The 14,171-nt window shown below is 55.2% G+C and overlaps 2 protein-coding genes across 2 annotated transcripts; both read left to right on the top strand.

Annotated features, from left to right (window-relative positions):
- The first annotated feature begins 4,809 nt into the window (after nt 1-4,809).
- Nucleotides 4,810-8,415, top strand: BLOC1S1 (biogenesis of lysosomal organelles complex 1 subunit 1). The gene is made up of 4 exons (XM_065934981.1): nt 4,810-4,973; nt 5,688-5,760; nt 7,809-7,941; nt 8,213-8,415. The coding sequence occupies exons 1-4, from the start codon at nt 4,913-4,915 to the stop codon at nt 8,321-8,323; spliced, it is 378 nt and encodes a 125-aa protein (XP_065791053.1). The 5' UTR covers nt 4,810-4,912; the 3' UTR covers nt 8,324-8,415.
- Nucleotides 8,416-8,553: 138 nt separating this feature from the next.
- On the top strand, nt 8,554-13,456 carry RDH5 (retinol dehydrogenase 5). Its single transcript, XM_065934977.1, has 5 exons — nt 8,554-9,236; nt 9,804-10,131; nt 10,279-10,537; nt 12,126-12,289; nt 12,550-13,456. The coding sequence occupies exons 2-5, from the start codon at nt 9,822-9,824 to the stop codon at nt 12,771-12,773; spliced, it is 957 nt and encodes a 318-aa protein (XP_065791049.1). The 5' UTR covers nt 8,554-9,236; nt 9,804-9,821; the 3' UTR covers nt 12,774-13,456.
- Nucleotides 13,457-14,171: the final 715 nt, after the last annotated feature.

Raw genomic sequence — 14,171 nt, 5'->3', positions numbered from 1 at the left:
TCCTTGCCCTGGGTGAGTTACCAACATCTGAAAGTTTGTGCCCCCATTTTGGCGACACTTCACTGTGTCTATCCCCTCCAGGGAAGTAGCACACCTCTAAGCAGGCGCTCTCCAGGTAACGCAGCAGGCTGGCCCTGAGATCCTACTTTTATCATCCCCCAGACATGCCCTCTGCACCCCTTTTCTATCTCAGAGCCCTGACACTGGAGAAGAGCTGATGGGAGAATGCAAAGGATTAAAATCAGGATGGAACCCAGACTCCTGACTCTCAGCCCAAATATCATCCAACTGGGGTCAAAATGCCTTTAGAGGGGCGGGGGTGGGGGGAAGGAGAGGGTGGGATATAGAGAGAGTAACAGGGAAACTTACATTACCATATGCAAAATAGATAGCCAGTGGGAGTTTGTTGTATGACTGAGAGAACTCAAACCAGGGCTCTGTAACAACCTAGAGGGCGGGAGGGAGGATCAGAGGAAGCGGACAAAGGTATACCTACGGCTGATTCAGGCTGATGTTTGGCAGAAACCAACACAATTCTGTAAGCATTTATCCTTCAATTAAAAATAAATTGATTAAAAAAATAATAAATTGATTAAAAATAAATAGAAGTTTTTAAAAAATGCCTTTAGAGCCCCAAGTGCCTCCGTCTGTCCACCTGCAGCTCCTGCCTCCCTCCATCTCTAGTCCGCTGATTCCTGCTAAATCCGAGGTTGAGATCAGATGCCAAGAATCTGCTTCTGACCTCCTCTGCCCAAATATTTGAGAAGTCACCTCACCCGCCACAGGAGGAGGGAGAAAGAAAGAAAAGAGAGAGAGAGGCCACCCAAAATTAGCCTGGCTATAAATAGTGGGGCAAGGGAGGGCGGGGAACATGCAAGAGTCCCAGACCAGCCTAGTAAATTTAGACGTGTAGATTTTCCCTAAACGAGAAATGAGGCCAGATTTGGAGTGGAGAGCAGCACTGCAGATTGAGGAGGGAATGAAGAAGCTGGAGGAACCCAGAGAACAGAAGGAGCTTAACATTCAAATAAACAATCCGCCAGAGAACCTTCGTATTTGAATTCGGAGTTCAGGAATTCATTAAATTAAAACTAACGCTGATGCTGTATGATTCCACTCACATGACATTCTCAAAACGAAAACCTGTGGAGATGAAGAACAGGTGGCTTCCAGGGGACAGGGACGGGGACTCGGGGGCGTGAGTGTGAAAGGGCAGCACAAGAAGTTCCCTCATGGCGGTGGAGAGCTCTGTAACTCGATTTTGGTGGTGGCTGCTGAATCCATCTGTGGGATAAAATTACGTAGAATTATAGATGAATGCATGTTAAAAAAAACTGGGGAAAATTGAATAGGCTTATAGCCTAGTTAACTGTATAATATCTATGTCAGAGTCTTGGTTGGGATATTGTGCTACAGTTATATAAGGTGTCACCTCGGATGGAAGCTGGGTGAAGGATGCACAGGATTTCACGTACTATTTTTTGCAGTTTCCTCTGAGTCTGCAACTATTTCAAAATAATTTCAAAACATTTTTAAACATTTATAAATGTCCAGACCCAGCAAAGACTCTTGCCCTTTTCTGCCAGCCCCTCCCCCCTCTAAGAGCCCCCTTCCCCTCCATCTGGGCTCCCTATTTTTCAGCTCCCCCAGACCACACACTGCCCAGCTGCCCTCTCTAGATGAGCAGCAGACACTTCCAGAACACACACTGCAGGGTTAACATCTCCCTCCACCTCATCTGGCAACAGAGCCTTGGACCATATGTCCCGGGGTCAGCCTCTTCCTCCACAGCATAGACAACGGGAGGACTTTCTCACCCCACCCACCTCTGCAGCACTGGAATCCTTCTGCTGGCCTCTGAATTCCGCCTGTAGCCAAAGTTCAAACTATGGGAGTGGCTGGGAGAGAAAGGCTATGCATGTGATTGAGGGCAGTCAGTGGGGAAATGCCTTGACTGCTCTGGTCTTTGAAGATCCCAGGGAAACCCCTTGTGTCTTGGGGAGAAGGATGACTGGGAGATCACTTCCCACAGTGAGCCGTTTAGACCGGGCCCGTTTTCTCTGAGTCCTGGCCCCAGGCCAACATTTGGAACCCAGCCACACCACCAACGGCCCCCTCTTGAAGCCCAGCCAGATTTCCCAGTATGAGAAGCCTTCTCCACTCACACCATGTCCTGCCTCAGTCCCCACCCAAGCCCTAACAACTCAGCAGCTTCCGGCCCTAAGACTTGGCCCAGCCAGTCAGCCAGAAGCTTGCTAATTAAAGCAAACTCTGAAAGAGAGGCTTCAGAAGAACAGAGAAATGAGTGGGCAAAAGGAGTATGGGGGCGCATTCACTGATTCTAAGAGGAAAAATAATCTGGGTGGGAAAGTGTAAGTAGAGGTGGTCAGAAAGAGATTTCAGATTTCAAGAGTCATTTTCCTACTGTGCATGCAGCCTGTGTCCATCTCCACCAAAGGCAGGTGGAGCTGAGTTTCAACAACAGTAGACACTGGGGTTAGACAGTGAGCCACGGGGGCCCAGAAAAAGAGTGGGTGGAGGAAGAACCTGGAGAGACCAGCTGGAGTCCCCAGATACAGGTACCCATGTCCTCTGCTCAGCTCTAGGGCACAGGAGCAACCAGTGTGTGGGAAAGGAGGGTGGGGCTGATGTCCGCAGAGCCCTGGCGGTCTCTATACCGATTGTGAAAATGCCAGGCAGTTGTGCCAAGGGGGTGAGGGTAACACGGGATGGGCCTGGCACTCACCATGAGTCATCCTAATCTTAAATTATAGGCGCACCGCTGAAACCCCCAACAGGCCTGCCCGCTGTTTCACGGGTCCACTTGTCACCATTCTCTGCCACCCCTTCCAACCTCTGCTTTTCTCTCCCAGCGTTGGGAGTGAGGCACTGGGCATCTTCCAGTCTGCCTCCAACTTGCTTGCTCACTGCAGTTGGAAGCGAAAGCCAGAAAGGGGGAGGACGGGCAAGGCTGCCCTGCAGTGCTCTCATTCTGCCCGCTTCTATTGATCGGCTCCTCTCTCGAGTGGAGCCTTTTCCCAAACATCCCTCCCCTGCTGGTATTCCCTTCAACTGATGCTCCACAGGCATAGAGAGGCATAGTGACAAGAGGGAGCTATCCCACAAAGTGCTCTGGGCCTCCCCCCGGCTGGGGTCTCTTCTATGGTTTCTGCAGTATAGTACAGTGGTCACACTCAAGCTCTGGCATCAGATAACCCGGCTCTGTATCCTCGCTCGACTGCTTATGAACTCTATCACTGCACTGCTCTAAACCACAGATTCTTCATCTGCACACTATTATACTTCACATGACTATTCTCAGAATTAAATGAAATAATACATGTAGGGTGATTCACACATGGTATTAAGTACTCAGGAGATGTTGTTAAAGAAGTACCCATATAATAAGCACAGACACACAAACACAATATCCAACACTTTTTTTTAAATATTTATTTGGCTGCATCGGGTTTTAGTTGTGGCATGAGGGATCTAGTTCCCCAACCAGGGATCGAACCCAGGGACCCCTGCATTGGGAGCGTGGGACCACCAGGGAAGTCCCCGTGACGAACACTTTTTATTCAGAGTTTTTATTTTGGCACTTAATGTTCTGCTTTCTGCTGCCACTTAACCATTTCACTCACTAATCCTTTGACAGCTGGGCAGCCCCCTGGATTTAAGATGCTGTTCTGCAAAGAGTTGAATGAACTGATCAGTAATCTTCACCTCTGACTCAGAAATTCAAGAATGTTCTATTCTAAATCAATCAGCATCCATTTCTCCTCCCCCTGCAAGTACATATAATGAAGTCAGTTTTCAACCACGTAACTGAAGTGAGAGAATACCAAAGTTTTGCAAACAGCTTTAGATGGTTTAGTGCAGTGGTTCCCAACCCTGGGGGCACAGTACAATCACCTGAACCACTTTTTAAAAAATACTTGTACCAGGCCTCCATGCTCAGAGATTGATCACGAACCAAGGCATGTTTTTTTTTAAGACTTCCCCAACTGAGTCCAATGTTTAGCTAAGGCTGAGAACCACTGATTTAATCCAATCTTCTAATTTTACTAAGGAGAAAACCAACATCCAGAATGGATACGCAACTTGCCCAAAGCCACCCAGCATGTCGGTGCACGGTGCACCAAGAAAGAATGCTGCAACAGCAAGCACATGGTGGTGATGTTTATAATTTTTCCTTGTTGGGGTTAATCCCAGAAACACTTCTTTAGTTCAGAGAGGTGTTACATAATTTACCTTCTACTTTGGCAGCACGCTTGTTCTGCTGGTAAGACTGAAATAAATGGGTTCGCATTCCCTGACCACAAAAGGACAGAGATGGAATGGCACATTCACCACACATAGCCAGCCAAATTAGCAAAGCTCGCTAGGAGGCCGCTGGAAATGCCTAAATGGCTGAGGGGCTCTGGCGGGGTGGTGAGAAGAGAGAGGGCAGCGTTCCCCCTCTAGAGGGAGGAGCTGAGGACTCACTGAGAACCGGCCAGAGCTGCCAGGAGGAAAAGGCCAGGGAAGGAAAAGAATTTCAATGAGCCCTGGGAACCTCTGCTCCCGCAACAACCGAGCCACGATAGACAGCCTGGCAACAACAACCCTCCCAGGATCCTGCGATCCAGAGATTTTAAACTGTTCTGCAATCTGAGTACTGAAGAAAACGTCTTCCCACACTGACCAAAGAGAGTTCCCAGTAAAGACAAGAGCTCACCTGCCCCGACCATCACCTCCCTTCCCAGCCAAGATCTGACCACCGACCACCCCAGCTCTCAGGAGGAGGGCGGTTCCGGGCCTCACGTGACATTGCGGCCACGTGACCCCGGCCCCGCGGGAGCCGAGCGGCGAGTCCAGTTCCGCGAGCCGGAGGCGGGCCGGGCACGCCCTGCCCCAGCGCGCCGCGACCATGCTGTCCCGCCTGCTGAGAGAACACCAGGCCAAGCAGAGCGAACGCAAAGAGCTGCAGGGTGAGCCGCACGCCCAGCCCGCCGTTTTCTCTCCCTCCGCGGCCTCCGCCCGGAGCCTGGATCTCGAGTAACGGCCCGGCTCCGGGGAAGGGCGCGGGCTGGGGGGAGGAAATGTCCGGCGCTTTGGTGGGGGGCGGTTCCGGCCCCCGCCGACGGCCCGGGTCCCTTCAGCAGCATTAGCGTCCCCCTAGGCCACGCCCCCAGCGCCCCGTCCGCTGCATCCCAGCCCCGCCCCCTGCCCGCGGAGCGCTGCGCCGATTGGTCCAGGGAGCCGCTCGTCCCGGAAGTGGGACGGAAACCTCCCGAAGAGAGGAGGGCGCTGAGGACCCGACAGGACTGGGGTTCCCGGAGGCCTGAAACTGCCGAAATGGGGATGGGGCCCTTGTGTCCTGAATCTAGGCTGGGGACCCCCGACTTGCCAATCTTTAGGCCGGACCAGTGGGGGAAGTGTGCCCGAGAGTCTGGAGTCCTGGTCGCTGCCAAGGACTCAGCGTCCCTGGGCCAATCGCTTCACCTCTCAGGCCACCAGTTTCCTCACCTCGAAAATGAAAGGGCTTGTTTTAGGTTTTGCAAGGCCCTGTCAGCCCTGGCACTCTGGAATGACTTCAGGTGTTCCCATAGCTAGCAGAATAGTAATGAATGGGTGGGGAACCTTAAGCATCACTCCTCAAAAAACCAAGTCTCCTGTCTAATCCCTTTCCCCCCTCCACCCAGAGAAGAGACGGCGGGAGGCCATCACTGCAGCGACCTGCCTGACAGAAGCTTTGGTCGATCACCTCAATGTGGGGTATGAACCTCTTCCCATCAACAGGAACACCCCTCCACCCAAGTGTAGGCACTGGCCTAGCCCTCAGGCTGCTCCTCTCATTCCCCTACCCTCCCCCACCCAGCTTAACTTCTGTGGAGAGAGTCTTGAGTCAGCTCTGACCCCTAACATTGGGCAGGGGGAGCAGCTGTGGCCGGTGGAGAAGCAGCCAGATTTCCCCTTCCCAACAATAACCTCCCTGGCGCTCACGACTTGATGCCATCTGGCCATGTCCCTTCACCCCTCCAAGTCCAGCTGTCACTTCCAGTGGGAGGGAGAGCACCATCCTTCCCCACAGCTTCCCACCCTCTCCTTCTGCACATCCCACCCTCTGGCAAGTCTGCAGAGCAACTAGCAGGAAAGAGATGACACAGCTGGTGAGGGTGAGGGCAGAACCTATGCCAGGAGCCACCGCAGAGCCAGGCTGACACTCCCCCATCCTTCCGGGTCTCCAGAGACCACCTCTTGCTCCCATCCTAAGTAAGGATGCCAGTAATGACCAGATACATGGGAAGGAGTAGCCAACATTGTCTCTTGATCCTAAGTGACCCAGAAAAGTGCAGAGATGGTGATTTGATAGCCAAGCCATCTGTTGGGAGAAAGGAGGCAGTGTGATCCCTTCTACCCAGGGCAACTGGCATAGCTTGGTGGTGAATTCAGAGACTGAGTCACCCAGATGAGCAGGCAGGGACGATCATCTTCATTGCTCATCTCGGGCAGATTAGGGGAAGAGAAGGCTGTGGTTGCGACCTCTGATCCCCCCTCCAGTTCTCCCCCTCCACTCAGAGTGAATGAGAGAAAGCAGAAGCTCAGTGGGAAACATGGGGATTTCAGGAGCTCCCAGGGGAAACTGGAAGCACTGGGAGCCCCCTGCGATTACTGTTTCAGCTCCTGTAACACCCCGCGCTGTGACCCAGCTGTCTTCCAAAGAGAAGGGGCAGGGCCGGCGCCTCCTGGGCTCTGCTGTGAGGTTGGCCCCGGCTTCTCCCGCTTCACTTGCTTTGCTTGGGGCCACCCTATGTCCAGCTTAGAGGGCAGCTAAGCCAAAGCCAGATTAGAAAGCCTTTTGTGTTGCTGCCCACAGCTCCTCTCATTCCCGGGAGAGGAAAACAAAGGCTCAGTCTGTCTCAGTGCCTGTCAGGTGTCCTTCCCACTCTCTCGAACCCACCCCCCGCCCGCCCCACAACCCCCTTGTCCCCCTCCAGCCCCCACAGATTCCAGTGGCGGGGGGCACCGGATGTGGAGTCTCCCAGCTGACCTAGAGCTTTGGGGTGGAGAATGAAAGATTCATCAACCAATTAAGGAGAACAATTGTTGCACAATTATTGCGAGGGTGGGGGTGAGTGGGCAGAGGACTGAGGATACCAGCCTCGTGGCAGTAATGGAACTGCATCGAACCGTGATTGAGGAGAAAAGAAAGACTATTGCCTAGAGCAGAAGGAAGACAGCGAGCGCGTGTGTGTGTTCGTTCATCTGTGTGGGCGAAAGGAGGACTGGGAGAGAGACAGAGCCAGGAAGCAGCCCTAGGGACGTCTTCTCTTGACCCTACGTTCCCGGGGAGGGGGTTGCTCTCGCATCCCACCCTGGGCTCAGGGAGGGGCCCGATTTCCCTTCCCAACTTCTTGCACGGATCCCTGGCCTCCCAATCATTGCCAGATGTGTCCCTGCTGCTGGATTTTCCCAGCCTCCCCATGGCCCCTTCTCCCTCCCAGCTCCTTCCCCAGTGGTACCCCCTCCACCCCGCCGACCACGTGCACCCTCCCTTCTCTCCCCCAGCCTTGGGAGCTCCTTTCGAGGCAGGAAGTGGTCTGTATCTAGTTAGCTCTCCTGGGAATCCTGGGAGTGGAAGGGACTGGGCTCACTTGCGTGCACTCGTAGTCACTTGCCTTACATCCAGGAATGGCCAAAATCCCAAGGTTCTCTCCAGCCTGACTCCTGAGCAGCCTGCCACTGCAGCCCTGGGATGTTAGTCCTGGAGACCACTCCCCACCAGGTGGGTGAGATGGCCTCCCGCCTCCTCCAACCTCTAGCGTGGCCCAGGCCTACATGAACCAGAGGAAGCTCGACCATGAGGTGAAGACCCTGCAGGTCCAGGCAGCCCAGTTTGCCAAGCAGACAGGCCAGTGGATTGGGATGGTGGAGAACTTCAACCAGGCACTCAAGGTAAGCCACACTGCCTGCCTCACCAGCCTCATCCTGTGACCCCACTGACTGCGCCCTCAGGGGCTCCCCTCTGGCCTGGGGTTAAGAAGGAAGTGGGGATAGTCCCAGAAAGCCCAGAAGTCTATGGCTTCAGTGCCACGGAAGTTAGAGGAAGAGGTAAAAGCAGCTGGTGAGTTCAAGCAAAGGCCTTTCTAGGGGATGGATGGAATGTGCCCCCATCCAGCCCCTGGAGCCACACCCCACGCACCCTGACTCCTGGGCTCCCTTCCAGGAAATCGGGGATGTGGAGAACTGGGCTCGGAGCATCGAGCTGGACATGCGCACCATTGCCACGGCGCTGGAATACGTCTACAAGGGGCAGCTGCAGTCGGCCCCCTCCTAGCCCAGCTGCCCCCGCTTTCCCCACTCCTCCTGCTTGCCCCAGGCGGGCAGGAGGGAGGCTGATGGCCCCTGAATAAAACACAAGCCTCTGTTTCTCTGTGTTTGTCTCAAGGAACTACTAGCTTAGTGTGGGGGGCGGAGATGGAAGAGTCAAAGGCTCTTCCTCTTAAGAGACGCTACCTTTTGGGTGTCTCTTTCGGGTAGGGACAGGGACTAGCTTCCTCTAACAGTCTCAAGTCTCTTCTCCTCCTCGGGCCTGGTACCTGAAGCAGGTACCTTCCAGGTAAGCAGACGGTGGGCATTCCCCACCCCTCCCCAGGGAAGGCCAGGGGGCCCCATCCCAAGCCTCCCAACCCAGGACTTCCGTTTCTGGCAGAGGAGAAATGAGACGGGGAGCAGGCCTGGTCCAGCTCTGGCTCTCTGCCTCTCCGCGTGCTCACGGCCTCTCCCAGCCTGGTGCTAAGCAGTGTCATGAGTCTGGACCAGGTGGGAGATTAACTCTTGGGTGTGGGAGCACTTCAGGGCAGGGAGGGGGCGGACTGACAGATCCAAGGTTACCGACAGAGGGGGGCAGCTGCCATCCTGGACAGATACCCTCGTCTTAAGAATCCATGACAGAGGGAGCCAGGAAGACCCACTAGAGAGGACTGATCCCGGGGGGAGCTGGGCGCTGCTGGCTGGTGCCAAGTCCTGGCTTCAGCCCGCAGGCCCGGCTCCCCTGGCTCCTCCTCCCTCACCCCCGCCAGCCCCACGTGCACTTAATACTTCTGGCACCCAGTCCGCCCGCCACGGACTTTGGCCTTAGCTGTAGCTAGTGTGGGAGCCTGGGAAGACCTGGACCACAAGTGTCTCAGGCAAAACCAAAGGAGCAGCCTCAGGTGCTGTAGTGGCTGCCAGCAGCTTTCCCCCAGGAGGTAAGCAGGGTACTGGGGGAGGGGTGGGAGCGGCCACGAGGAGACTCGTGATACTGATAGCTCACAGCCTGGAGCTTCTCTCGTGTTCCCTCACACTTGACCCCCTCTGATCCTCCGCGGCTCCCAGGTGGGCATGCTGGGTGTTCGCCTACATGGTAGATGAGAAAGCAAGTTCAGAGCCACAGGGCACGCTCAGCCTCACACAGTGAGTTTGGAGCCTCCAAGACTAGAGTGCAGGGGCCCCTTACGTGTTTCCAAAACCAGGGCTCCGCTGGCTTAGTAGGGGCTAAGAGGTGACAACAGACAAGACCCCTCTGCTCCCATGCAGCCGGTCTGCGCACAGGACCCAGCTCGCCTTTCAGTTCAGCTGCCCAGAGACACAGGGTCTGCCCAGACCTTCACTTCACTTAGAACCACAGTTTGTCTGCAGGTTATCTGCCAAGCAGGTAATTTGTCAATTTGCTCAAACCAGAGACTTCCAGCTAGGCAGGGATCTGAGGAGAGAGGGCTGGCGGGCCAGCGTCAGCCAGACACGTCCCCCTGCCCCGCCTGGGCTGCCGCCTGCAGGTCGCCGGGGCCCTGGCCATGTGGCTGCCTCTGCTGCTGGTGGTCCTGCTCTGGGCCGCGCTGTGGCTGCTCAGGGACCGGCAGTGCCTGCCGGCCAGCGACGCTTTCATCTTCATCACCGGCTGCGACTCGGGCTTCGGGCGGCTCGTTGCTCTGAGGCTGGACCAGAGAGGCTTCCGAGTCCTGGCCAGCTGCCTGACACCCTCGGGGGCGGAGGACCTCCAGCGGGTCGCCTCCTCCCGCCTCCACACCACCCTGCTGGATGTCACGGATCCCCAGAGCGTCCGGCAGGCAGCCAAGTGGGTGGAAACGCACGCTGGGGAAGCAGGTGAGTGTGGCAGGGGCCCCGGGACAGGCGTGAGAGGTGTGCACACACCCCAGAAGGACTTTGTTGGGGGTAGCAGGGCTGAGCCTCCCGGGAAGGAGAGGGGCCATGGGAACGCCTCCCCGACCCCACGCCTCCGTGCCCCCACAGGGCTTTTTGGTCTGGTGAACAACGCTGGTGTGGCTGGCATCATTGGGCCCACCCCGTGGCAGACGCGGGAGGACTTCCAGCGGGTGCTGAATGTGAACACGCTGGGCCCCATCGGGGTCACCTTCGCCCTGCTGCCTCTGCTGCTGCGGGCCCGGGGCCGAGTGGTCAACGTCAGCAGCGTCCTGGGCCGCCTGGCCGCCAGCGGAGGGGGCTACTGCGTCTCAAAATTCGGCCTGGAGGCCTTCTCTGACAGCCTGAGGTGAGCGGGCAGGGGCTCCGCTCCAACTCAGGGGGGCCTGCTCAGCCAGCAGGTCAGCAGCAGCCCACCACATGGCACGGGAGAGTTTAGGGCCTAAGAGACAGTTTAGGGCTCGACTTCCTGGGTTCAGACCCCAGCTTTCGCTCATGTGAGCTTGGTGACCTTAGTCACTGTTTTTTTCCCAGTTTGTTCCTCCTGTTAAATCACAATGAGGCCTGCCTCATGGGTGAGTAAAATGAGGGCATGTGTGAGGTTCCAGCAGAGCCTGGTACATGGAAAATGCCCCCAAAACCCCACTCTCATTAGTGTCTTGTTACTAATGGTAACCATTACTTACCATGAGCACCTTTACATAACACTTTCTCACTGAATTCTCCCTAAAGTCCTGTAAGGCTAGGTGCAAACACCCGTCCCTGGTGGCTCAGATGGTAAAGAATCTGCCTGCAATGCAGGAGACCCAGGTTCAATCCCTGGGTTGGGAAGATCCCCTGGAGAAGGGAATGTCTATCCACTCCAGTATTCTTGCCTGGAGAATTCCATGGACAGAGAAGCCTGGGGGGCCACAGTCTGTGAGGTCGCAAAGAGTCGGACACGCGGAGGAACTAACACACACACACGAACACCCAGACTCACCCTAGACCACACAACGGTGGGGGCAGCGGCACGTGCGCCTGTAGGGCCTGGTCTCATGTCCTGCTGCCCCTTGTCTTTAAACAATAACCTCCAAAGTCCCAGGAGCGCACAAAGGAGGCAGGACCTCGGAACAGGGCCTGAATTTGGAACAGACCTTTGGTTCCCTCAAGCTGAGCCCGCCTTCTGAAGGAAGCCTTCCTCTGTCACCGTCACTCAGCAAATAGCAGCAGTGTCCACTTTTCTCCCCATGCCTGTCGTTCAGTTTTCCAATCAGCATCCCAGAAATACACTTTCAACTTGGACATGGGTAGTCTGTTCTGGGTACTCCCACTTTCCCCCAGCAAACACCAGTCTCATTTTTCCCCAGCAAAGATCCAGCACTTTGGACCGTGTTTTGGGATCTGGGGAACGTGGTTCTTCCAGTTCAGGAGCTGGCAGGTTGTGCTTCCAGGGCCAGATCTCTAGCCAGCTGCCTGCAAGCTGATAATGGCTTTTGCATTTTTAAATGGTTACACTATAATCGGTAATGTAAGTACCTACATAATATTTAGATCTGCAATGCTGAAAATATTTACTATCTGGCCCTTTAAGAAGTTTGCTGGTCCCTGCTCTAGGTACTAGAAGAGAATACAAAAGGAAGAAAAACCCAAATAAACCTTCTTGGGACTTCCCTGGTCCAGTGGTTGCGACTCTCTGCTTTGACTGCAGGGGGCCCGGGTTTGAGCCCTGCTTGGGAAACTAATATCCTGCATGATACAACATGGCCAAAAAACAAAACCAAATGAACCTCTGCCTTCCCTCTGGCCCACTTGCCCCTCATCTCGTGGCAGTGGGGATGTCTCTTCCTGTCAGAAATCCTGATCCTTTTCCCATCTCAGCATCCCTACGCATGTCCCTGAAGGTCCTCTCCCCATAAAGACAAGAACCCAGAAACCTCCCTCTGCCGTCACTCCAGGCGAGACGTGGCTCCTTTCGGGGTGCGGGTCTCTATAGTGGAACCTGGCTTCTTCCGAACCCCTGTGACAAACCTGGACACTTTGGAGGCCACCCTGCAGGCCTGCTGGGCACAGCTACCTCCAGCCACACAGGCCCTCTACGGGGAGGCCTTCCTCGCCAAATGTGAGTAGCTGGGCCCACGAAGGGGCATGAGGGGAAACAAGGGTGCGGGAAGGCCAGTCCCGCAGCAGCCTGCTGGGAGGAGACGTGCGGGGCAGTCAGGGAGGGGGTGAGGGAGAACGGGGTGCCATAGGAGAACACCCCAGCCACAGGCAACCTGCCCACAGCCCGAACTGGGGACGGGACTGAGAACCCCACGAGACACAGCCGGGGGCGGGCTGAGCAGGACAGGGGCCTGATCACAACCGTGTGCTGGGCTGCAGACCTGAGCGTGCAGCAGCGGATCATGAACGTGATTTGTGACCCGGACCTGGCCAAGGTGAGCAGGTGTGTGGAGCATGCCCTAACCGCCCGTCACCCCAGAACCCGCTACAGCCCAGGCTGGGATGCCAAGCTGCTCTGGTTGCCAGCCTCCTACTTGCCAGCCAGCCTGGTGGATGTTGTGCTCACCTGGGTCCTTCCCAAGCCCGCCCAGACAGTCTACTAAATCCAGCACTCCAGCAGGAGATGCTTGTTCAAGGCAAGGACTCTCATTTATTCTGTCTCCCACCCTGGTACTGCCTGGTGCCTGGCATTTAACAGTCACTCAATAAATGTGTATTATTCAAAACAAAAAGCACTGTGGGAGGGCAGAAATGAAGGTGCACAGTGCGAGTTCAGTTGCTCAGTCGTGTCCAACTCCTTGTGACCCCATGAACCGCAGCACGCCAGGCCTCCCTGTCCATCACCAACTCCTGGAGTCTACCCAAACCCATGTCCATCAAGTCAGTGATGCCATCCAGCCATCTCATCCTCTGTCATCCCCTTCTCCTCCTGCCCTCAATCTTTCCCAACATCAGGGTCTTTTCAAATGAGTCAGCTCTTCGCATCAGGAGGCCAAAGTGTTGGAGTTTCAGCTTCAGCATCAGTCCCTCCAGTGAACACCCCAGGACTGATCTTTTGGATGGACTGGTTGGATCTCCTTGCAGTCCAAGGGACTCTCAAGAGTCTTCTCCAACACCACAGTTCAAAAGCAATTCTTAGGCACTCAGCATTCTTCACAGTCCAACTCTCACATCCATACATGACCACTGGAAAAACTATAGCCTTGACTAGACGGACCTTTGTTGACAAAGTGATGTCTCTGCTTTTTAACATGCTATCTAGGTTGGTCATAAGTTTCCTTCCAAGGAGTAAGCATCTTTTAATTTCATGGCTGCACAGTGGGAGACTGACCCCATTTAACTCCTAACCTAGGCTGGGGCTTCCCTGGGGGCTCAGTGGTAAAGGATACACCTGCCAGTGCAGGAGACGCAGGAGACACGGGTTCACCAGCCACCGCCACCTAAGACATCCTCAGGGTCTCTGGCGTGTTTAGTACCTGCAAAACATCTAGTACCCACAGGGGGGCGCAAGGGGACAGTCTTGCGTGTTTGAAGCTGCACCTAGAGACGTGGCCAGCAGAGGGCCCTGTTGGATGTCTCCTTTCTGCGTGCAGTAACGTTGAGGTCGCGTGGTCTAGAGTGGGAATAGGGGTGTGGGGAGGTGGTGAAGAGGAGTCAAGGCCAAGCTGGGTGGTTTCCATGGAAAAACAGGCACCCATCTCTTAAATTCTTCTATTATCTAAGGTAAGTCAAGAAGGACATAAACTGGCCGCACAGGTATAAAAGTGATTTGTCACCGGCCTGAAAGAAGCCGGGCCCCCTTGAGGATTAGTCGGGGAGTTGCTGGGACCTCAGAGGTGGGCAGAAGGCCAGGGAGGAGATGCCGATGGTGGATGTAGGCTGGCCTCTCCCAGGGAGGACCTTGGTAGGGAATCCCACTGACTGGGAGATGGCTTCATGAACCCTTCCGCACTGTGGCCGACAGCACCGGGAGGGCCGTGGGCCCAACCTGCACTGGGTCC

The sequence above is a fragment of the Muntiacus reevesi genome, chromosome 4 (assembly GCF_963930625.1).
Source record: "Muntiacus reevesi chromosome 4, mMunRee1.1, whole genome shotgun sequence".
Taxonomy (NCBI): Eukaryota; Metazoa; Chordata; class Mammalia; order Artiodactyla; family Cervidae; genus Muntiacus; species Muntiacus reevesi.
This window is presented reverse-complemented; position numbering and strand designations above follow the sequence as displayed.

Excerpts from the sequence above, each read along its gene's own strand:
- BLOC1S1 (XM_065934981.1), top strand. The coding sequence starts at position 4,913 with ATGCTGTCCCGCCTGCTGAGAGAACACCAGGCCAAGCAGAGCGAACGC. Across the intron at positions 4,974-5,687 it reads CGAACGCAAAGAGCTGCAGG|AGAAGAGACGGCGGGAGGCC; the intron begins GTGAGCCGCACG and ends CCCTCCACCCAG. Across the intron at positions 5,761-7,808 it reads GTCGATCACCTCAATGTGGG|CGTGGCCCAGGCCTACATGA; the intron begins GTATGAACCTCT and ends TCCAACCTCTAG.
- RDH5 (XM_065934977.1), top strand. The coding sequence starts at position 9,822 with ATGTGGCTGCCTCTGCTGCTGGTGGTCCTGCTCTGGGCCGCGCTGTGG. Across the intron at positions 10,132-10,278 it reads AACGCACGCTGGGGAAGCAG|GGCTTTTTGGTCTGGTGAAC; the intron begins GTGAGTGTGGCA and ends GTGCCCCCACAG. Across the intron at positions 12,290-12,549 it reads GGAGGCCTTCCTCGCCAAAT|ACCTGAGCGTGCAGCAGCGG; the intron begins GTGAGTAGCTGG and ends GCTGGGCTGCAG.